This window comes from Phascolarctos cinereus, unplaced genomic scaffold, assembly GCF_003287225.1.
Source record: "Phascolarctos cinereus isolate Bilbo 61053 unplaced genomic scaffold, phaCin_HiC Scaffold_8;HRSCAF=390, whole genome shotgun sequence".
NCBI classification, from domain to species: domain Eukaryota; kingdom Metazoa; phylum Chordata; class Mammalia; order Diprotodontia; family Phascolarctidae; genus Phascolarctos; species Phascolarctos cinereus.
The window spans coordinates 27,060,658-27,082,305 of NW_027556291.1; the positions used below are offsets into that span (position 1 = coordinate 27,060,658).

The 21,648-nt window shown below is 49.2% G+C and overlaps 1 protein-coding gene and 1 long non-coding RNA gene across 4 annotated transcripts in view; one reads left to right on the plus strand and one right to left on the minus strand.

Annotated features, from left to right (window-relative positions):
• SLC16A2 (solute carrier family 16 member 2) overlaps nt 1–3,420 on the minus strand; it is a 107,356-nt gene extending 103,936 nt beyond the window's left edge. For both annotated transcript variants that reach the window (XR_013483694.1, XM_020964536.2), the window contains exons 1-2: nt 3,188–3,420; nt 2,222–2,634 (exon numbers count right to left, since the gene is read on the minus strand). Coding sequence is in view for 1 of the 2 variants with exons in the window: in XM_020964536.2 (XP_020820195.1) it covers nt 2,222–2,510 (289 nt within the window). In the remaining variant the exon portion in view is untranslated. The remainder of the gene's footprint in view (nt 1–2,221; nt 2,635–3,187) is intronic.
• A 6,873-nt stretch (nt 3,421–10,293) lies between these two features.
• On the plus strand, nt 10,294–21,444 carry LOC110193033 (uncharacterized). Of its 2 annotated transcripts, none has more exons than XR_002320353.2 (2): nt 10,294–10,711; nt 21,063–21,444. It is a non-coding gene; the product is annotated as an uncharacterized LOC110193033 (long non-coding RNA). The 2 variants fall into 2 exon arrangements; XR_013483590.1 differs by lacking the exon at nt 10,294–10,711 and adding an exon at nt 13,850–14,087.
• The last annotated feature ends 204 nt before the right edge of the window (nt 21,445–21,648 follow it).

Below are 21,648 nucleotides of genomic sequence, written 5' to 3' on the forward strand. Positions count from 1 at the left end.
TCCCCCCCTCCCCAAGCTACCAAGACGTTGGAAGTCCTGAGCCCAGGACAGTTCCTCAAGCACCAGCTACAGATAGCTCACACTTCTTCAGCACTTTAAAGGACTTCTTCCCTCATACCAACTCTGAAAAGTAGTCAGTGCAGTCATTTCTATCCCCATTTGACAGATGAGGAAACTGAGGCTCCATGAAGGAAACCAAAAACATTTATTTAGCCAAAAAACCAAAACAAAACAAGACTGCAAAAGCACTATGCTCGATGCTGGAGGTGGGGAGGAGGAGGAGCATACAAAGCTTAGCTAAGGGAGTAGCTAGGTAGCCCCAGAGGGTGGAAAACACCACCAAAAGACCGCAGTACAAGGTGTCCTGCTAAGGTCCCACAGATGGAAGTGTCAGAGCAGACAGCCAAACCTGTCTTCAGGCACTACTGTTGCTTTCCACAGAACCCCACAGGCCATGAGCTAAGGAGACCCCCCAAAGCTTTCCCCTCGAGGCTCCGGCTGGGCCATAGGGAACCTTTGAAGTCGCCGGGAGTTCTGGCCACAGAGCCCACCAGGCTCCAAGTTCGATGCCCCTGCTACTACCAGTTAGCACAGCCCCGGGCCCTGGAGCAGGCCCCAGAATTGGTGCTGCTTGGGGGAGGGAGACTGAAATAGATCACCCAGGAAGAGGCTTCTGCCCCGATTTCCCCAGCCTGAGGGCAATGAACGAGCACGCCGTTTGGGCACAATGCCCCAGTGATCGCCAGTTGCAGGGCACAGAGGGACCCCATCTGTTCACCCCATTGGGAGAAAGGTTGCCTCCAGGCCTCGGAAGTTCCTCTCTTCCCCGTCCCCCACCCTCACCCCAATCCCCAGCCTCAAGGCTTCTCTGGGGGTAGGAGGGAGGACGGCCTATGGCTCCTGGCCAAGCCCAGCAACGAGCAGGCCAAGGTCAACTCTAGGGTCCTCTTTCGGCCAGGGGTGGTGGCGTTGGGTTCGGCTGGGCTGGGCACCCTAGGCGCCCTGGCCAGAGGGTACTTCTCAGAGCCTTCAGTCCCTACACTGGGACACAAACTTTTCTGCGATGTGGCGGGCAGGAGGTTTAGGCCACTTTTGTTTTCTTGAACCCTCCGAGCCCACGTGTGGGTTTAACAGCAAAGGAACGGGCAGGCGCTCCAGTGACTGTGGCTCTGTGGTTTGTGTGTGTGCGTGTGCAAGCTCGAATCTCCCGGGTCTGGTGACAGGAAGGGAAAGGGGACCTTCCCCCCTCCCCCGGATCCCACATCTATCGAGAAGATCAAGACCCAAGGGCTTCTCCCTGATGCCTCAAACAGGTCCTGGGTCTGACCTGGGTTCCCACACATACTTTCTCAGCCCGAAGCCCCCAGCCTCTAGTGCAGGGCTAGGAATGTGGTGGGAGGCAAGCAGCTGCCGGGGGTCCCCCCACCAGTAACGGGGGGCGGGGGCGGGGGTGTATAGCACGCTTTGCTTGAACTGGACGGCGGCGGGCAGCGTGCGACCCTGGCAAGGCAAGTTATAACCAGGGCAGAAAAAGATAGGGGCACGCGGCATACACACACGCACATACACCCCCCCCCCACGCGTATATACACACATACACACTCGTACACACGCACGCCTGCCATGTGCCTGTTTGCGCGCCGATCTGCCAAAATTTCTAAAGCATTTCTAAGTGCAACCGGCCCGTGCCGAGCCATTCGTGCCCACAGAAGCGGATTCCGCTCTTTGGAGAGCTCAGGGACCTGGTCAGTGCTTACCTCCCTCCTCCTCGTCTCGACTTGGGACAACTAATAAATGTAAATACTGTCCCTCCCCCCGCCCCCAACCCCAGCACACGCGCACGCACGAAGTATTTTAAACAAACCCCGGGAGGTGAGGATGGAAATGTCTGCGAGGAAAAAAAAGTTCATTGCTTCCAATGGGGCGGCTGCTCCGAGCTCTGCCTGCCCTGGGGACCTTGCCTGACAGCCAGGATGGCCCGAGCCACAGGCCGGCTGTTGGGAGTCTGGGGAGAGCTAGGCGATGGGGTCCCCAGTGTCAGCCGCAGGCGGGGCTGCAGGGCGCGCAGGTGGGTCGGGAGCTTGCCCCCCGGGTGCACAGACGCAAACGCCAGCCCCTCTCCCGAAGGCGAATAGAGTGCAGAGAAAAGCCAGCCAGGTGAGTGCCGCTGGGGTTGTGGAGACAGTGGGGCTGCGGGGCGTGGGGAGTGGGGGACACTCACCTGCCTTAAACTCTTGCTGGCTTTTCTCCCCTTTCTCTTCCTCCAGCAGCAGTGTGTAGATGATCCCGAAGGAGTTCTGGATGCCGAAGATGGAGCCGTTGCACCAGGTGGCGGCGAACACCACGAGCCAGCCGTAGCCCCCCTCGGGGGGCTGGAAGCCCGGGCCGGGGCCGGAGCCGGGGCCGCGGGTGCTCACTGTGAGCTCGGGCTCGGGGCTGCTCACCGGCTCCTTCTCCTCCGCCTCCCAGGGCCCCTTCTCTTCTCCAGACTCGGGGCTCTGCAGGGCCATCGCGATCGCGGGCGCGGGCGCGGGGAGCCGGTGGCTGCACGGCGCGGCGCGGCGCGGCACGGCTGGGCTGGGCTGGGCTGGGCTCGGCGCGGCTCTCGGCGCAGCGCGGCTCCGCGCGGCGCGGCTGTTGTTGTTGTTCCGGCTGTTATTGCTGCTGCCGCCTCCTCCCGGCCCAGCGCCCTAGCTGCCCAGACCGTCCCGCGACAGACGGTCCCTCATACCCTCCTCTCCTCCTCCTCCTCCACCCCTCCTCCTCCCCCCTCCTCTCCCTCTCCCCCTGTCATCCCTTTCTCCTCCTCCTCCTCCCCCCCTTTCCTCCCACTGTCTGCAGCAGCTACAGCCTTCTCACCGCTTCTCCTCCTCCTCCTCTTCCTCCTCCCCCCATACACCCCCCCCGTACCTCGGGCCCGCCCCCTCCCCTCTATAGCCAAACTTAGCCGCCCTTGGTCTCCAGAGGCTGGCTAGGGCGGGAGGTGAGGTCAGAGAGGAAAGAGGGAGGTCAGACGGGCCCCGGGTCCCCAGCCCTCCCGGTGGGTTGAGGGCCCGAATCCCCTGCGGGCGGAGGGCGGGGGTGAGGGAGGGTGGCGACTGTGCTCTCCTCCGCTCGGACTTATGACAAGGCCCCTTCCACCCGCCACCCAAGCACCAGCCCAGGACAAGGGGTGCATTTCGCTCACCTCTAATGGAAAAGAGATGGTTGGGCGTCGGACCCCACCCCTGCCCTCGAGGGGCACCCCACTACCAACTTGTTCCCAGGGCTGCCCCGCCCTGGCCTGGCTCCCCGGGAGGTGGGCCCCGAAGGGGCCCCCTCGCCCGGGGATCGCGCTGGGGTGGGTGCAGGGTAGCCCCTCCTGGCCCTAAAGGCGAAGCCCCCACCCTTCTTGCCCCCCAGAGCGCCCGAGGCCTGCAAATCCGGGGGCCGGGAGGAGGCGGCCCCGCAGCGCTGGGCCCCGCCCCTTTGGGAAGTCAATCAGGGCTTTGTTTGCGCCGAGCCCGAGCCCCAGCCCGGAGCCGCCGGGGGCCGAGCTGGACCGGGGGCTGGGGCCAGGGGCCGGGGAAACGACGCCCGGCGGCCGTGGCAGAGGTGGGCACGACGCTGGGGGGCACGGTCGGCGGGGGAGAGGGCTCAGCGCGGGCCCCTCCCCTCTGCCCCAGGGCCGGACCAGACCGAGCCAGGCGGGGGCGGACTGAGTAGTGGCCAGCAGTTTGGGGAAGCAGGGGACAGGCCGCCAGGAGCCCCGGACTGGGTTCGTGGGCTGGGCTGGGCTGGGGCCGCAGGCATGGAATGGAATAGAAAGTGTCGTGCGGTGCCATGCTGTGGTGTGCCCTCTGGTACCTTCCTGGGGCACAGCCGCTGCTATACCCGGGGCCCGGAGCCTCGGATGCTGCAGTCAATTCTCTTTCCCTCACCCCAGGGCGGGGGTTCCGCCCCATTGTCTCCCTTCCTCCTCTCTGTACCCTGTTGCCCTCTCCACCGTCCTGAAGAATGGGATACCAGCCCCTGCCCAAGGTTGTCAAGGATCCAGAGAAAACTCCCCTAACCATCTCTGGGATCCTTATCAAAAGTCTGAAGGGAAATGAATCAAAGATCAGGAGAATCGTTAGTGATGGAGTCCAGGGTCTGGGATCACCCTCTCTTCAGTGGGATCCCACCCCATTTCAGGATCCCTAAGTGCACCTCCGGCCTGGGCACTTGTCATATCGGGAAAGCCCTGCCTGGCCAGCCCAGCCTACTTAGAGAAAGTTCGGAAAGGAAACTGTGCCTTTGCTACACTCCCATCTCTCCTTCGGTGACTTCAGTGACCTGACCTCTTGACCTCGGCACATACTCTGAGATGCCCAGTGTCCTAGGGTCTTCACTACTGTCTTCCCTCATCCGATCACAGGCATACTTTGACCTATTGCCCCTACACTGCTCTGTTAGCCTCAATTAGCCAATCTGATAAACTTCTTAGTGCTAAGATGTTTATTAGAGGGTGTTAGTTTTACTAAAGGCATGTTTTCCAGGCACAGGGCCTGATTGGAAGATATCTTTGGTTCAGGGGACCCTCACTTCACAGCTACCCACTTTCCCAAGGTCTTCTAATTCCCAAATCTAGTTCACACTCAGATTCTCTTCTTGCTTGTTTCCTTGCAGACTGCTTGAAACTATTCCCCCTCTGCTCAAGGGTTAGGGTTAGAGTTAGAGAAGGAGAGGCAGAAGACAGCAAAGATACCCAGACACACCTACCAGTGGTTTCCTCCCCCACCCTCAGCTCTAGTATAGAAACCAAGGTTAGAAACCAAACAGAGGTAAACAAAACAATCTGAAACGGTGCACTCACTTCCATTGAGAAGAATGGGACAGAGTGCATAGAGGCTTGAACCTAGAAGGAATTCAGGAAGACCTAGATTCCAATCCTGCTTCAGAATCTGTGTGGCCACGGGGAAGCCACTTAACCACTGAGCCTCAGTTGAAGTGTCTCTAAAATGAGGATAGCTATAGCACCTACCATATCGGGTTGTTGTAAGGATCAAATGAGCTAATATGATGTATGTAGAGTGCTTTATAATGGAAGCTATCATCCTCACTTGTCTTTCAAGAGAATCCTCTAGGTACAGAGGTAATCCTCCAGCTTCCACTCAGGTATGCATGGAAACTCTCCCAGATGGTTGTAAATCAAGAAAGTTTCCAACTCCTTAACTCCTCACTATCACCCCACATCTCCAAATAAGTTACCAAATCTTGTCATTTCTACCTCCCTAATATCTGAAGTGTATGTCTCTTCTTCCTCACTCATAGAGGCCCCACCATAGTTGGGGCTCTCCATCACCTCTCCCTTGGACTTATCCTTCTAATTAGTCTTCCTGCCTCAAGTCTCTCCCTTCTCCAATCCATTCTCCACTCAGCTGCAAAAGTGATTCCTAAAGCACAGATCTGACCATGTTCCCCTCCCCCAAAAAACTCCAACAGCTGTTATTTCCAGGATCAAATAAAAAGCCCACTCTTTGGCATTTAGAGCACTTTAGAATAGGGCCCCTTCCTACCTTTCCAGTCTTTTTACACCTTACTTTCCTCCACTCACTCTACAATCTAGTTACAATGACTGTTCTTTTCTTTTCTTTTTTTTTGCTTTTTGGTGAGGCAATCGGGGTTAAGTGACTTGCCCAGGGTCACACAGCTAGTAAGTGACATGTGTCTGAGACTGGATTTGAACTCACATCCTCCTGACTCGAAGGCCAGAGCTCTATCCACTGCGCCACCTAGCTGCCCCGATGACTGTTCTTTCCAACATGACATTTCATCTCCCCACTGTTTTTGGTACTGGTTTCCCCCCCTTCCCCCACCCCCCCACAGAAGACTCTCCTTCTTTACCTGTTTGTTTCTCTGGCTTCCTTCAGAGACTGCTCAAATCTCAACTTCTACAGGAGGCCTTTCCCAGTTCTTCCACCTGCATTACCCTGGAGATTTCCTTCCATTTACAATATATTGTGTATGTACCTTGTTACTGACATGTCATTTCTCCCATTAGAATGTGAGGTCCTTGAGAGCTGAGACTTTTTGCTGGTTTTACCTTTCTTTTTAGTGTGGTGGCTGGTACATACTGGGTGCTTAATAAATGCTTGTTGATTGACTGATTTTTTATTCTTTTCTAGAGGACAGCTAGAATGTCATAGTGATGTCTGAAATCCAAAAGTCTGGAACTGAGAAGAGAACTAGGTTGCAGGTAGAGAGGATGTTGTCTTATTGTCCACATTAAGGAAATGATAGTGATGTTACTGGTCTCTCCATTTCCAGACTAATCCCCTCTCCAATCCAGCCTCTACATTCTGAATAATCTTCCAAGTGCATGGCTCTGATCATCTCACTTCTTCATTCACAAACCTTCAGTGACTTCCAACTGCTTACCAAGTAAAAGAAAAACTCCTGACTGGCATTCAAGGCCCTCTGGAACCTGGCTCCAACCTACCTGTCTAGCCTGATCACATAATACTCCAAACCAAGTGGCCTTCTCTCCAGCCCCATTTCTCCTCCTGATCTCTTCCACCTCCATACCTTTGCTCTCACCATTCCCATACCTGGAATTCTTGGCAGAATTTGTTGACTTGAACTAAGCTGTCAGCCAAGACGTGCAAACCCTTTTTAATCTGACTCCCATCAACCTTTCAAGCCTTCTCCCACATTGATGCACTCTATATTTCAGCCAGATTGGCCTACTAGCTGTTTCCCCTTTCACTCTGCTTTTGTACAGGTGGTCCCTGAGGCCTGAAATGTGCTGCCTCCCCGTCTCCACCTCTTGGAATCCTTGGCTTCCCTCAAGTCATGGCTCCAGTGCTGCTTTGTATTTGGGGACCTTTCCTGATCCCCTAGTCCTTGTTACTAATGTTACTCCCCCACTGAAGCGACTTTGCATCATTTTCTGTTTTCTGTGTCAGTGTGTACATGTTTACTTATCTGTGTGCTTTGTTTCTCCTGGCTCCTTCAGGAGTTTTTTTTTTGTCTCTATCCCTGTCACCTAGCACAGGGCATGGCACATCGTAGGTATTTAGTAAATGTTTTTGGGCTAAATTGAATTACTTTAAAATCATTTGAAATCCCCACACCTTCAGGTGCCTCAGGAGGAGAGATGATGGACAGAGATGCTGAACTCAGGGTGGCTCTCATCTTGGTCTGTGCCAGGAGGCTATTCATGATAATAAGTACATTATAAACAGATCGATTGGCCATGGCACAGGGAGCCCACTTCCTGAGAGCTGGGGCAGTCCAGTTCGATAGCCATTCTATTCTTAGAGTAGGGGGAGTGAGGGGAAAAGATGACCAAAGCAATCTTGCCCAGCCATCTCAGCCGGCAGGAGCATTGTGGGAAAAAAAGCAGATAGGAAGCATGCCTCGGTAACCCCTTTAACCCTATGGTGACTGGCGAAGCAGAGCAACTTTATTTTCCTGAGATCTACAAGGAGAATTGGAGTGGGGGTGGTTTACAGATCATTTCTATAGGAGAAAGGAAAAAGTCGGGATGAGTAGTGGGTGTCCATTGGAGGAATGAGGAGGTCGATTAGTTTGCAGGTCATGTTCCTTGAAGAAGTGGGATGGTTTGTAGATAACTTTGATAGGAGAGAGAATCCACTAACTCCTTAAGCTGTTATTGCTGATGGCTGTCTGTATGTAATCTCCCATTTCTTCCCTGTCTTTCTGCATCCTGGCCTTGTCAGAGCAACTTTGTAAACTGGTTCAACTTCCTCCAGGATTAATGGCATCACGGCCAACAGCTTGTGTGTATTTGTATAAGTTACTGTCATTCTCTGCGGTTCAGTTTACAACATGCAGTGATGTATCCCCTTCTCTTATTTTCCACTGGGGCCGATCAATACTTGGTAGTACCTTCATAATTTTTAGCTCTTAAAACTGTGCCTTTGGTGGTAAAATCCTCTCAGAAGATCCATACAAAATGGAGGCTCCAAACAAATAGAGAGCATGACGGAATAGAGTGAGTCAGGCTTACTCTTGTGCCAGGCACTGTGCTGATAAGAAACACAGTCCCCTGCCCCCAAGGATTTCATATTCTGATGGAAGGAAACAACATGTAAACAACTGTGTATTGTGGTTGTTCTGCTGTGTCTAGCCCTTCATGACCCCATGGACCATAGCTTGCCAGGCCCTTCTATCCTCTATCCTCCACCATCTCCCCAAGTCTGTCCAAGCTCATGTTTGTCACTTCTATGTCAGACACATGCAAGATATATGCAGTGTAGCTGGGAGGTAATTTCCAAGGGAAATCTCCTCATTGCCCAAAATGCTGCACTTATTTTGGATTTCTTTAACTTTTCACTGTGCTCCCACGCTGGGTACCATCCTTTCCTCCCACACCCCTTTTCAGTTTTCTTTTGTGCCTCTTTCCCCATATGATTGTAAGCTCCTTGAAGGCAGAGACTGTCTTGCTTTTTCATATTTCATGTGTCAGTGCACGACACATAGTAGGCACTTGATTAATGTTTATTGACCGTTGACTACCAGGGTTGGGATCGGAATTGGGGAGAGGAGAAAAGGCCTCTTGCAGAAGATGGGATTTGAGCTGAGCCTTGAAGGAAGTTATGAGATGGGAATGTTGAGGGAGAACATTCCAGGTATGGGGGACAATCAGTGCAAAGGAATGAGTACCTTGTTTGACGAACAGCCAGGAGGCCACCATCACTGGATCAGAAAGTATGTAGGGGAGAGCAAGATGTAAGAAGCCTAGAAAGGTAGGAAGGGTCAGGTTATGGAAGGCTTTGAAGGCCAAACAGAGGATTTTCTATTTGATCCTGGAGTTAGTTGATTGAGTGTAGGGGGTGGCGGATGATACTGTCAGATCTGTGCATTAAGGAAGGTTTATTTGACAGCTGAGTGAAGGATGGACTGGAGAAGGGAGAGATGAAGCTAGGATGCCAAGGAGCAGGCTATTTTGATTGTCCAGTTAGGAAGTGATGAGGGCCTGCACCAGGGAGTCAGGCCGCACAAAGACTAGGAGTCACAGGAGTGCGGATTTAGAGCTGGAAGGAGCCTCAGAGGTCACTAGTCCCAAACTCTCATTATACAAATAAGGAAATTGAAGTTCAGAGAAACACAGCTTCTGGTTCTGATTGCTCCTCTAACTTGCTCTATGATTTTTGGGGTTGGCCGGATAAGGAGTTGCAAGAGGTTACTCATGGGATAGGGGAGGACATAGGCAATTGCAAAGTATGGGGGAAGAAATGGTTTCACACCTAGAAGAAGCCACTGGAAAATATGTGTTGGTAAGAAGAGGGAGGCAGAAATTCTCTAGATCATATATTTGGCTAAACTACGTGTGAAAAATGGGGAGAGGAGTGCATTTATAAGGTCGGCTTAACCTCCTTCGTATAAGGAACAGCCAGAGCTCCCAAAGGATAGACTAGGAAGGCTTTGGGGGTTGTCAGTTCCCTGCCATTAGAAATGCTTAAACAGAACTTGGGTAGCCACTTTGTAGGGAGATTGTAAAGGGAAGATTCATCTTCCCATCGGACAGAGGGTTGGCCTTAATGACCTTTCGTGTCTCTCTGGATGCAATAATTCACTTGGCAATTGAACAGGGACTTCCTTATGGTATCCTTTCTGATTTTACCTTGAACTGTTGTTTGACTCGTTAAGTTTGTCAAGAAAGTTGAACGTTATCGGGCTCGTGTTGTGCCTTACAAATTAACAGACAGTGGCTCTGTGGACTGCAGATTGGGAAAGAAAATGGCCCATAGCTTCTAGCTCTCAAGGGCAGAGTTTGCCAGCTGTGGTCTGTAAGCCTGAGTTTCCAAACTGGGGACAGTACAGGCAAGTTAGCCAGCTACTATGGGTTTGGCCCTGTCCAGGGTGCTTTAAGGGGAGAGGAAGTATATCTAGTATATGCCCTTCCTAGGGGTTGGGGAGGTGTGTGGAGTAAGGAATACACACAGATAAACTTAAGAAATGTTTATAAAGCAGCAGAGTGTCCTCTGTCACTGGGCGCAAGGGAGTGGGTCACTGCTCTGGTCTCTCTCTCTCAGGGCCTAAGCTTGGAAGCCTTGACTGGATACCCACTGCTACACGTTGAGGTCATGAGCCATCTGAGAAAACTGCAAAGCCTCACCTTTCATTACCCGGCTCCCTGGGAAGTGGGGGCCGGGTAGGTGGCAGAAAGCTGCCTCATTCTGAGGTTTACTGTCCATCATTCCTGTCCTGTTCCCAGCTAGGCCAAGGCCACTTCTGTCACCTAGGGCCTTACAGATTATTCCTTTTCCATCACTAGATCTGGGAATGTGGGTCTCTAATCCTAACTTCTCTCAGAGCTCAGTTTTGATGGCCTCCTTGGCCTTGATTCCACAGGCACCTGAGAAAAACAAGAACATTTCAGTTCTCCAGAACAGGAGAGCACTGAGGCACCAGGTGATTCACTGCCATGACTTCAGCTAGGACCGGGACTTCAGACATCAGGCCTGACCAAAAACCAAATGCACGGTCCATGAGCAGCATGACCTCTTGGGATGAGGCAAAAGAACTAGTACCATGTGCAAGTTGAATCAGGCCCCCAGGGACCTGAACAGCAGGTATTCCACTGACCCAGATGTTTGAGCTGACCTTCCTATTGGCTCAACCCCATCTTCTCTGGTGTTTGAGAGAGAGCAGACTGAAGCCATTTGCCATCACAGAACCTTGGAGGCTGAAAGCCCAAGTCAACTAGTACCATCCTCATGCTGTGAGTAGTAAACTCCCATATCCTTCTCACTTAATTCCTGTGATCTGGAACAATCTCCTTCCCTTTCAATCCCTTCTGGGTCTCTCATTCTCATCTTCCTCTTCCCTGCCTTTCCTGGGTCCCTATGTATTCTACCTTCCCCTTCTGTTAAGTCCTGAGAAATTCGTTCTATTACTAACAAGCTTCTCGTCATCCTAGATCCCTTCCTTTCAAACTCCCAGCTTCTTGCACTCACGGCTGCTACATTTCCTCTGGAAGACACTGCACTGCTGACCACTCTCTCCTAATACCATAGACGTCTCATGCCTTTATATCCAGTCTTCCTTTCCTTCCTAACCCTTGCCCTTACTTGGGGATAGCAGTAGACATGTCAGTGTCCCCTCCCATAGCCTGACTGACTTCCAATTCTTCAGCTCCTATAACCTGCACATTCATTCCACCTCAGTCACCCAAAGGGATAGAACTATCCATTTCTGTTCATAAATGTGTTTTGACGTATAAAATTTCCCCTCAGGAATGTCTTGGCTACATCCCGAAAGTTTTGGTATGTTGTTTCATTATTGCGATTTTCTTTGATGAAATTTTCTATTGCTTCTGTGATTTGTTCTTTGACCTACAAATTCTTTAGTATTAGGCTATTTAGTCTCTAATTAATTTTTAATCCTCTCTTCAAGAATCCTTTGTTGAACACAATTGTTATTGTGTTGGGTTTAATATTTCTACTTTGCTCCATTTATAAGGTTTGTATGCCCTAGTTCATGATCAGTTTTTGTTAAGGCTCCATGAACAGCTGAAAAATATGTATACTCTTTTCTGTTCCCATTCAGTTATTGCCAGAGATATATCATATCTAACTTTTCTAAAATTCTGTTCAAGTCTCTATGCTCCATGGGGTGACCCCTATCAGGGTGGTGAATGGTTTCTATGTTCTCCAAAGTGCCATGGAGATATGGAAGATTTCCATTCTGTGTGGTCTTGCTGGGTTCTCTGACAGGACTTCTTTTCTAGTGTCCATTGCTTCTGATTGTGTTTTCATGCAGTCCTAGGGTAGATGAAGGGACTAACTGAAGTTTCTCTTTGGCTTTTTTCCCTTCCCCAAGTGAATGATTATATGGTAACTCACTATCTACACCAGAAAAGAGGAAAAGTAGACAACTCAAGCACAAAAGAGATTTATGTAAGTGTAGTAAAGGAGAGAGTTGATCAGGACATTCCGGACCAACTGATGTCCTCCCCAGCTCAGTTGATGAGATTACAGAAGGGTCAGGTAATGAGATATTAATGTGTTAAATGAAGTGCAAAGATGTTGCTATGATTTCTTATCCCTTTACAAAATCCCTAATGGAATTAGAAGGCAGCTTGCTGTTGATTAGATAAACATTGGCCATGCCTGCCCCTGGTGGTGTTTAAAAAGATGATTTACCAGTTCTGGAGACAGTCCAGGCAGGAGAGCTTTGTGGAGTGTGAGCCTTGGCAAGAAAGAGGAGAGCCAGCTATAGAGGAAGAACCCAGCTCTAGAGAGAGGATTGCTCCATCCAACCTGCCAGAAGGCAGATGGAGAAGGGATCTCTCTGGAGGCAGAGAGGGAGGGGGATCTACTCTCATCCGGTCCCCCCTCCAGCCCATTGCTCATGAGCAACTCACGCCATAGAAGAGAATTCACTCAACAAAGAGAGTTGGGAGAGAGTAAGTGGAGGTGCTTCTGGGGAGTGAGACCCTTAGCAGCAGAGAAGAGAGTCAGCTGTCAATGAAGAAGAGTTAGCCCTGTCAGTCAAATGGCATCAGAGGCATGAGGCGCCTTGGGCACATGTGTTCTCTATGTGTGTGCCATGTTATGAGTATGTTCTAAGTGTGTGCCCGCTCTTCATACTGACATAGGTTTCACTGTAAGAAAATATGACCCAGGTTTATGGAGTGACTGTTTTGTTACTACTGTTCTTACAAAGATACCGTCTTAGTAAATGACTTTGTTTTAAGCTAATTCTGTCTATTGGCTGATTATTAAACATAAGCCTAGCAGCAGGGGATTGTGGATTATAGTACAGACCTATAGAACACCCTTGAACCAGAAGAGGAACGTCCCCCTAAGGATCCAACCTGTAGCTCGTGAGTGCCAAGCTGGGGAGATGGCTCAGTGGGATATTACGAAAGGCTATTTTGTGTAACCTACAGAAGTCTCAGGAGAGCTGGAGATGGGGGTGTGATGTTTCCACATCTGCATCCAGACTGGGCTGGTGGTATGGCGGCTCCCAAGATGACTTCCCAGTTTTCCCTTTTTGTACATCCCATCCTGACATGTGTTAGAGATGCTCCTTTTGGGGAGCTCCGGGACATTGACTGGTGAGGAGCAAGGTGCTATCTATTGCACGTGTTTCCATATCTATAGTTTGGTATCTTTGAAGACAGTAAGTGATTGAGGGGCATGAGACTATGGGATTAGAATGTCTTGCAGATTATTCAAGGTTGGCTGCAAAGGGGGATATGGAGAGGCTTATCTGTGGTCTCAGGTGCTGTAAGGCCCATAGACACATCTATGAAATTATAATTGGTGAAATGGGAAAGACTTTCTTAGCTGATTTTAGGGGTGGAAGAAAAGCAAGCAAGAGGCAGTTAATGTTACATAGGTATATGTGATAGTATGTAATTCAATTCATATGGCCATGAGTCTTCCCAGGGAATTCTGCCTATAAATTGTCTGGGCCTGCCTTGCCAGAAGGGGGACCTTAGTTTATCTTCTCTAGTGAGGATCAAGGGCCTTATGGGGGGTGATTATGGATTTTGTCCTTGAAGATTATACTTAGGAATGCTAACTCAGATTCTCTAGGGGAGGGGGAATAAGCTTCCAACACGCAAAGATCCTAATAAGAAGAGAAGGGCTTTAATTATTGATACAGCTAGATACAAAGGCATGTATGCAGATGGTGTCCTCTGGCCTTGGGGTCATTTCAGGTCCAAGTTGTTGACTAATTAAGGTCAGTCAAAGGGCAGGAAAGTCATTAAAATTAACTGGGGGCAAAGGGGAGGGCACTGGAGGCTGGTGGAGCCAGATTGGCTATTTTCTTCAGCAAATATTTACCCAGTTTCCTCTGGGGCTAGTTTGACCCTATTTTCTCCATTGTCCATTTTGGGGATGGTTTTAAAAATGTTTTCTTTTTTTATGACAAAATAGTGTGTAATGAAGATGTTTTGTGAAGAGAATGGAAACTATTCCATAAGGGCCTGGTGAAAGAACTGAGGATGTTCACCTCAGATTAAAAAAACAAAGATTTAGGAGAGGACCTGAGTGCTGTCTTCAACTGCTTTAGAGGTTGTCAAATGGAAGAATGATTAGACTCGGTCTGCTTGGCTCCAGAGGACACAATGAGGAATATTGAATGTAAGTTGTGAAGTCAATTTTGGCAAAAATGTAGAACTGTCTAAAAATGGAGTGGTTTGCTTTGTGAGGGGCAGGGCAAGCAAAGGGGTAGGAGGCAGCTGCCGGCACTGGATGCCATCAAGCAAAGGGTAGATGGATGATGACCCTTATCGAGGGATGGCCGTTTAGAGTTAGAAGAGACCCTTGAGGTCATCTAGACCAGTTCTCTCATTAACGGGAAGGAAAATGACCCCTCCAGTAATTAAGTGATTCCCTCCAGGACACACAGCTAGGAAGTAACAGAGCTGCCCTAGCACCAGCAATTAAAAACCACCTGGAGATACAAAGAAAGGTAAAGACTGTCCCTGTCCTCAGGTAGCTCACCTTCTAATGATGGGGACAACATGCAAGAAACTATGAACATATGAGATCTAAAGGCAGCCCCAGAGGAAGGCACTAGCAGGTGGGGAAGGGGAGAGAAGGGCTAGATAAGACCTTCTGCAGAATGGGGGAGTTGAACTGAGTCTTGAAGGCATCCAGAGAAAGTAAGAGATCGAGGTGAGGAGGGGAAGCATTCCAGGTGTGGGGGACAGCCAGTGCAAAGGTGTGGAGAGGGGAAATGGGAATTTTGTGTGTGAGAAACAGAAAGGAAGCCAGTATGGCTGAACTGCAGAGTGTAGGAAGGGGAGAAAGGTATAAGAAGACTAGAGATGTAGAAAGGGCTCCGATTAGAAAAGGCTTTGAATGCCAAACAGGGTTTTGTATTTGATCCTGGAGGTAATAAGGAGTTGCTAGAATTTTTGAAGGGGGGAGGGGCCTAATATGATTAGGGAACTGTAGGGTGCAGAGGTAGGTAGGTTTTGAAGAATTGTCATAATCTCCAAAGTCCAGGGCTTGCTGGCCAGATCTATATGTTAGGAAAATCTCTTATGCAGCTGAGTGGAGAATGGATTAGATCAGGCAGGAACTTCAGGTAGAAGGCCATTGCAATAGTCCAGGCAAAAGGTGGGTCTAAGCCAGAGCTCTGGTGAAGGTTGTGTAGCTGGAGAGAAGGAGCTGTCTACCATAGATGTTTCAGAGGTGAGATTGAGATGCCTTGGCAACAGAGTCAATATGGGGGGCAAGAGAAAGAGTCAGGAGTCAAAGGTGACATGTAGGCTTTGGGGGAAAGGTCATGACTTCTGTTTTGGACGTGTCGAGATAATGCCCAAGTCCGTGAGATTCTGTAATCACACATTTTGACAGATGATGAATTAGAACAAGTCCATTAATGTGCACTCATTCTCCATTACCCTGGTCTAAAACTCCGAAGCCAGCAAGCCCTGGACTTTTGAGATTATGACAGTTCTTCAAACCCCACCCACCTCTGCACCCTACAGTCCCCTAAATTGGGGGTCAGGGGTTGGCTTAGTCCTTGGACCTGGACATAGGCCACACCTATGTTTGTCAGCATTTGTGGTGGAGAGGAAGGAGGCTACATTCATGGAAAGGCAGGGGACCCTTGTCTCTAGTGTAGTCAGAATAAGTGGGTACCTTGCCCCAATATTTCCAAATACTTCCCTCACCAGCCTGCCCTGGGGAGCCTGGAATGTGGTAACTGGTGAGCCTTTTTTTCTGAATTACATGTTGCCATCTCTTCATCAAGTCAGGACCCCACATTTAAGGAGAGATGGGGACATCAGTTTCCTGCTCTCTATCATTTCAGTCTGTATCTTGGAGTAGGGATAGAAGGCTAGAACTGAGCTTCAGGATGGCTCCCCTCAGTGAGTACAGTTGAGGGCAAGGTTGGTGTACTTGAGTGATATCAGCTAGAGGATGCTGGGAAGAAGCAGCTTCTGGGCCTCTGCTATCCCCTGGTGTGTGTATGAAATCTTAGTGCTTTTGTTCCACCCCTGCCAGAAGCAGTCAGGAAGGTGTAATGAGTGGTCCTAACAGGATCCAGAACATTTAGATTATTAGAACTGGGAGGACCCAAGAACAGAGAATACAACTCTTGGAGGGAACCTTACACATGACCTATCTAGTCTGACTCCTTTATTTTACAGATGGGAAGGCAGCATAAGGAGTAAGGGGCAGAACCATGCTGGGGCTCCTGCTGCCTAGGCCAGGGCTTCTCCCAGAATTCCCCTCACATGGTCTCTCTTGTGAAAGGACATAAGGAAGGCCCAGGCTCAGCTGGTGGGAATCGGGAAGCCCTTCTAGGCAGCTCAGCTGCGGAGTTGTTCCCCTTCTGGACATGAATCACAGACTCCCCAAGTGGGGCCTCCCTAGTCAGCAGAAGGGCCTCCCTTCTCCACCACCCCCCTGCTCCCTGCCTGGGGGAATAGGAGTAGGAACTTGGGAGATTATCAGGGGCCCCCAGCTCAGGCTGCCTCACCAAAGAATGCACTCAGACCCCTGTGCTGGGGAGGGGGTGGGCGGTGCAGAGGCAGGCCTGCTAGTCAGTGGTTTACAAAAAAAGGCCCAAGACTCTCCTGCTCCGCTGGCCCACTGCCACGGCCAGACTACTGGGTGTAATCAACACCTGCCAATCGGCTACTCTCTGAGAGGGGCAAAGGGCAATATTTGGAGCAAGGCCGCTGAGTACTTGGATCTGACAGGGTCCCCACAGGGACTATGGGCCATAGTCACTGGAGAGAGATCATTTGCTCTTGAGTTTGGGAGATTGAAGTGACCCTAGAGACTGTGTGTTTGGGGAGAAGCAGAAATCCTGTCCAGTCCCTCTTATGTGAGAGGAAAGGGCCTAAAGAAGCCTAAGGCCAGCCTTCTTCCCACATGGACTGAGGGGTGCCTGGGGCCTTGTTATTGACATAAGTCCATCCCTTCCACATCCTAATCTAGAAGTTTTGTTGTCCTGGACCCCTTTGTCAGTCTGAGGAAGCCTAGTACACTGGCATCTTGAAGGAAACTAATTATATTGATATTGAAGTCAAAATAGGTACATGATTTGGATATAAAGACTGATAACTATAAGCAAACTAGAAGAGCAAAGAATAGTTTACCTGTCAGATTTATGGAGAACAGAAGAATTTATGACCAAACAAGAGATAGAAAACATTATGAAATGCAAAATGGATCATTTTGATTACATTAAATTGGGAAAGTTTCTGCACAAACAAAGCCAATGCATCCAAGATTAGGAGGGAAGCAGAAAACTAGGAAAGAATTTTTACAGCCAGTGCCTCTGATAAAGGCCTCGTTTCTAAAATATATAGAGAACTGAGTCAAATTTATAAGAATGCAAGTCATTCTCCAATTGATAAATGGTCAAAGGATACAAACAGGAAGTTTTCAGAGAAAGAAACTAAAGCTATCTATAATCATATGAAAAAATGTTCTAAATCACTATTGATTAGAGAAATGCAAATCAAAATGACTCTGAGATACCACGTCACACCCATCACATTGGCTAACATGACAAAACAGGACAATGATAAATATTGGAGAAGATGTGGGAAAATTGGAACACTAATACATTGTTGATGGAGTTGTGAAGTGATGCAACCATTTTGGAGAGCTATTTGGCACTATGCCCAAAGAAGTATAAAATTATGCATACCCTTTGACCTAGCATACTGCTTCTAGGTCTGTATCCCAAAGAGATCATAAAAACGGGAAAAGGACCTACATGTACAACAATATTTATAGCAGCTCTTTCTGTGGTGGCCAAGAATTGGAAATTGAGGGGATGCCCATCAATTGGGGAATGACTGTGGTATATGAATGTAATGGAATACTATTGTGCTATAAGAAATGATGAGCAGGCAGACTTCAAAAAAACCTGGAAAGACTTACATGAACTGATGCAGAGTGAAATGAGCAGAACCAGGAGAACATTGTATGCAGTAACAGCCACATTGTGGGACGACTACTTTGATAGACTTGGCTCTTCACAGCAATGCAAGAATCTAAGACAACTCCAAAAGATTCATGATGGAAATAGCTATCCACATCCAGAGAAAGAAACATGGGGTCTGAATGCAGATGGGAGCATGCTATTTGCGCTCCTCTTCCTTTGTTGTTTTGTTTTATTGCTTCATTCTCGTGGTTCCTCCCATTAGTTCTAATTGTTCTTTACATCATGACTAATGGGAAAATATGCTTAACATGAAAGTATAAGTAGAGCCTATATCAGATTTCATGCCATCTTGGGGGGAGGAGAGGAGTGGGAGGGGGAGAAAATTTAAAACTTAAAATCTTATGGAAGTAAATGTTGAAAACTAAAAATAAATTAATTATCAAAAAAAGTTCCCAGACACTCCCCCCTCCCTGAATCTATTAACAGATCCCTTAGGGGTCCACAGACCCAGGTTAAGAACTCTTGTTCTCATCTGTTGCCTGGTTTTTTAACCCCAGGAGGCCATACTCTCTTATGCAAGAGGTATGTTGATAAGACCTTAAATCCTTTTTCTCTGGGATGCTCTCAACCACCCTGGGAGGCAAGATGTATAGGTATTATTTTAAATGTGGGAAAACAAAGGGATAGGACATGACTCATCTAAGTTGGCATAGCTAGTGAGTGGTATAGTTAGGGACCTCCTGATTCCCATTCCTGGGAATTCTGATCTGGCTTCTCTGAAGATGTTTGATGGTAAGTTTTCCCTCTAGGGGAGTGGCAGATTCCTTTAGGAGATGTTGAGAGCTAGGGAGGCACTGAATTTGGATTCAGAAGACCTGGGTTAAAAACTGGCTTCTGTTTCTGAATGACCTTCCAGCCCTACAATATTATCCCCATTTTACAGGTGATGAGGCTGAAGGTCAGAGAGTGGAAATCACCTGCCAATGGTCACCCAGCCAGGAAGCTCCAAAGGCAGAGATTGAATTAATCTCTCTCCTGCCTCTAGGTCTAACCTCTTTCTACTAACCGGTAGCCAGCACAGTTCCTTGTCCACAGTAGGAGCTTAATAAATGGGGGGGGGAGGTATCAAATTCACTTAAACTCTGCCACCTCTTTCAAACGTGTGAGGCTGAGGTTTCTCACTCATAAAATCATTGCACTGGACTAGATCATCTCTGAGGTATCTCTCAGCTCTGACATTCAATCATATCCTGGAGACTTAGAGGAATGAATGAATCAATGACTAAGAAGGGTAAATGTAGGCATGGGGGGGCGGTGTAGGCACCTCTCAGTGTGCTCTCCAGTCTACCCACCATGGCTGTGGGGGGGGAGGGGATCTACCAGGTCAGGATTTGCCATGCTCTCTTGGCTTGCCTGGGAATGCTGTACCCTGGGCTCTAGGGCAAGGTTCTAGTGAGGGCTTAAGGCCCCAGGGTGGAGGGGGTGGAGTGGGGAAAACAGCTGCCCAACCAAGCTTTCAAGGTCCCTATAACCCAGAGGAGAAGAGCTGCCTTGTCCAGGGTGCTGATGCCCCCTGGTGGCTTGAGGTGTGTCGCTTTGCAGCTAACCTGGCTTTCCAGACCACTCGCTGCTGTCCCTGGCTCCTGCTCCCAGGCTCTAGGCCAGCTCCTCAGCCCCTAGAGCCCTCTGCTTCTCGGAAAGGCTCAGCAGCAGCTGGGCACCTTCCTTTCCTCCCTCCCCCAACCCTTTCCAGAACTGCTGAGGTCCCAGACACGTGGTCAGTGAGATTTCAATAGGCCACAGAGCCCTCCTGCAGCCAAATGGAGGAGCAGGCTCAGCAAAGGAGAGGCTTCCATCCAGGGGCCTAAACTGTAGGGGGTCTGCCAGCCTATCTCCCCCTCTCTATGTGGAATCAGATATCACCTTTCAAACAGATGAGCAGCTACTCCTGGGGATAGAATCAGAGTTTGTTCCAGATGGCCCTTAGAGCTCACCTAGTCCAAACCATTGCTGTATAGAGGAGCAGCTGAAGTCTCGAGAGGGATAGGGACTTAGCCAAGGTCACATAGCTCCAACCCGAGTCTCCTAGCTCCTAAACCAATACTGTTTCTACTACGATGCCATCTTACTTTGATGCACTGCAGCTCTCATCTCATTGCTAGAAATCCTATGACAATGAAGATATTCCCATGACCAAAGAAGATTCCCAAATCTCTACCGATGGCATCCTTGCAACCATACCTTGGCTTGTGCTGTTTTCCTCTCCTGGCATGCTCTCCTTACTGCCTTTACAAATTCTGTTCACCCTTTGAGATCCAGCTCAAGATGCGCCCTCCATGAGCTCCCTGGCCCATTTCAAGTTGTAGTTCAGCCATAGGACAATAGAGAGAATTTCTACCTGGAAGAGGACTTGGAGACTATCTGGTCCAGTCCCCCTCATTCTGCAGAAGAGGCAACTGAATTGGCATAGCCTGATCCCAGAGTGGCCCTGCATCATTCCTTGCACAGGAGGCTCAGTCCCACATTTTTGGCCTTTCATTGCATTGTTCCTTTTCCTCTTGCCCTCCTCCTATATTAGAGACAGGAGTTGGGAATGGAGCTGCTATTCCATGGGCACAAAGGGGACTCCTGGATGAGGAAAATCCCTCAACCAATGCAGGTTGGCATCTTTTCTATAAGGTACAGACACAGAGAGTTATCTGGAACACTAGAGGGTTAAATCATTTGACCAGAGTGGGACTTGAACCCAGGGCTTCCTAGATCATTAAGCAATCTGCTTCTTCAATAATAACAATAATGGCAGCAACAGCAACAATATGAATTGCTGAAAAGGTGCCAACCTTTAATGGGCTTTCATAACCCTGAATTTGGCATTACCTGCCCTTGAGGAAGACGTGCTCAGTCCATTTTTGTGATCACTACTTTTCTGGATGTTCATAACCATTCTTTTCACGATACATTTTAGAATTTCCCCAGGCATAGAGGTCAAGCATCCTGCCTTAGAGTTGCTAAGTCTATCCGCTCTTTGAGCCTTTTCTTCTCTGCAGAACCACAGAGTCACAGATTTACAGAGTCCATATGCCCCTCACAGGTCATTTGGTCCAGCTAATCAGCCCATATTCCATGTGAACTTCTCTCATTATTTTTCCTTACATCAAAGTTAATCTCCCTGTCTGCAAATCTACTTCTACCTCTAGCACCCTGCCCCCCCCCTTCCCCAAGGAGGAACTGGTATCAGTTGGAGACCCAGACTGATTTGGAGAATCAGAGACATGGAAGGGGAGAAGGAGCCACTTTCTGGAGATGGAGATGTAAAGGGGAAGACCAGCACAGCGGAGGACACAAAGTGCAAGAGTACTCCTGTATGGTGAGGATTGATATCACTGTGAGCCATGTGGCCCTAAGGGAAGGTAGAACCTACCTGAGGGTATTGGCTGAACCGCAGAGCACCCTGCCCCTTACTCCAGCTGAAGTCAGTGTAAGGGCCAGGTTGGCAAAGCTGAGAGCTCTCCTGACTCTTTATGGGCTCACAAGTAAGTCCTTTGCATTTGTGTTAAATAAAGCCTATTCTACATTCAATACGTTGTTAGCCTGAGTTCTTGCATGGACACTGGGGAGCCCTTTTAGATACATGAGCCGAGTTCTGGTCTTCCCAGGGGAAACCCTGAGAAGTGGTGTGAGCCATTACTGAGTTATTACTGAGAAATCTTCAAGATGGAAGTTGGCCCTTGTGAACCTCCATATGTGGTTCTGAGCCACAGGTTCCACTTTGAGCCAAGCAGA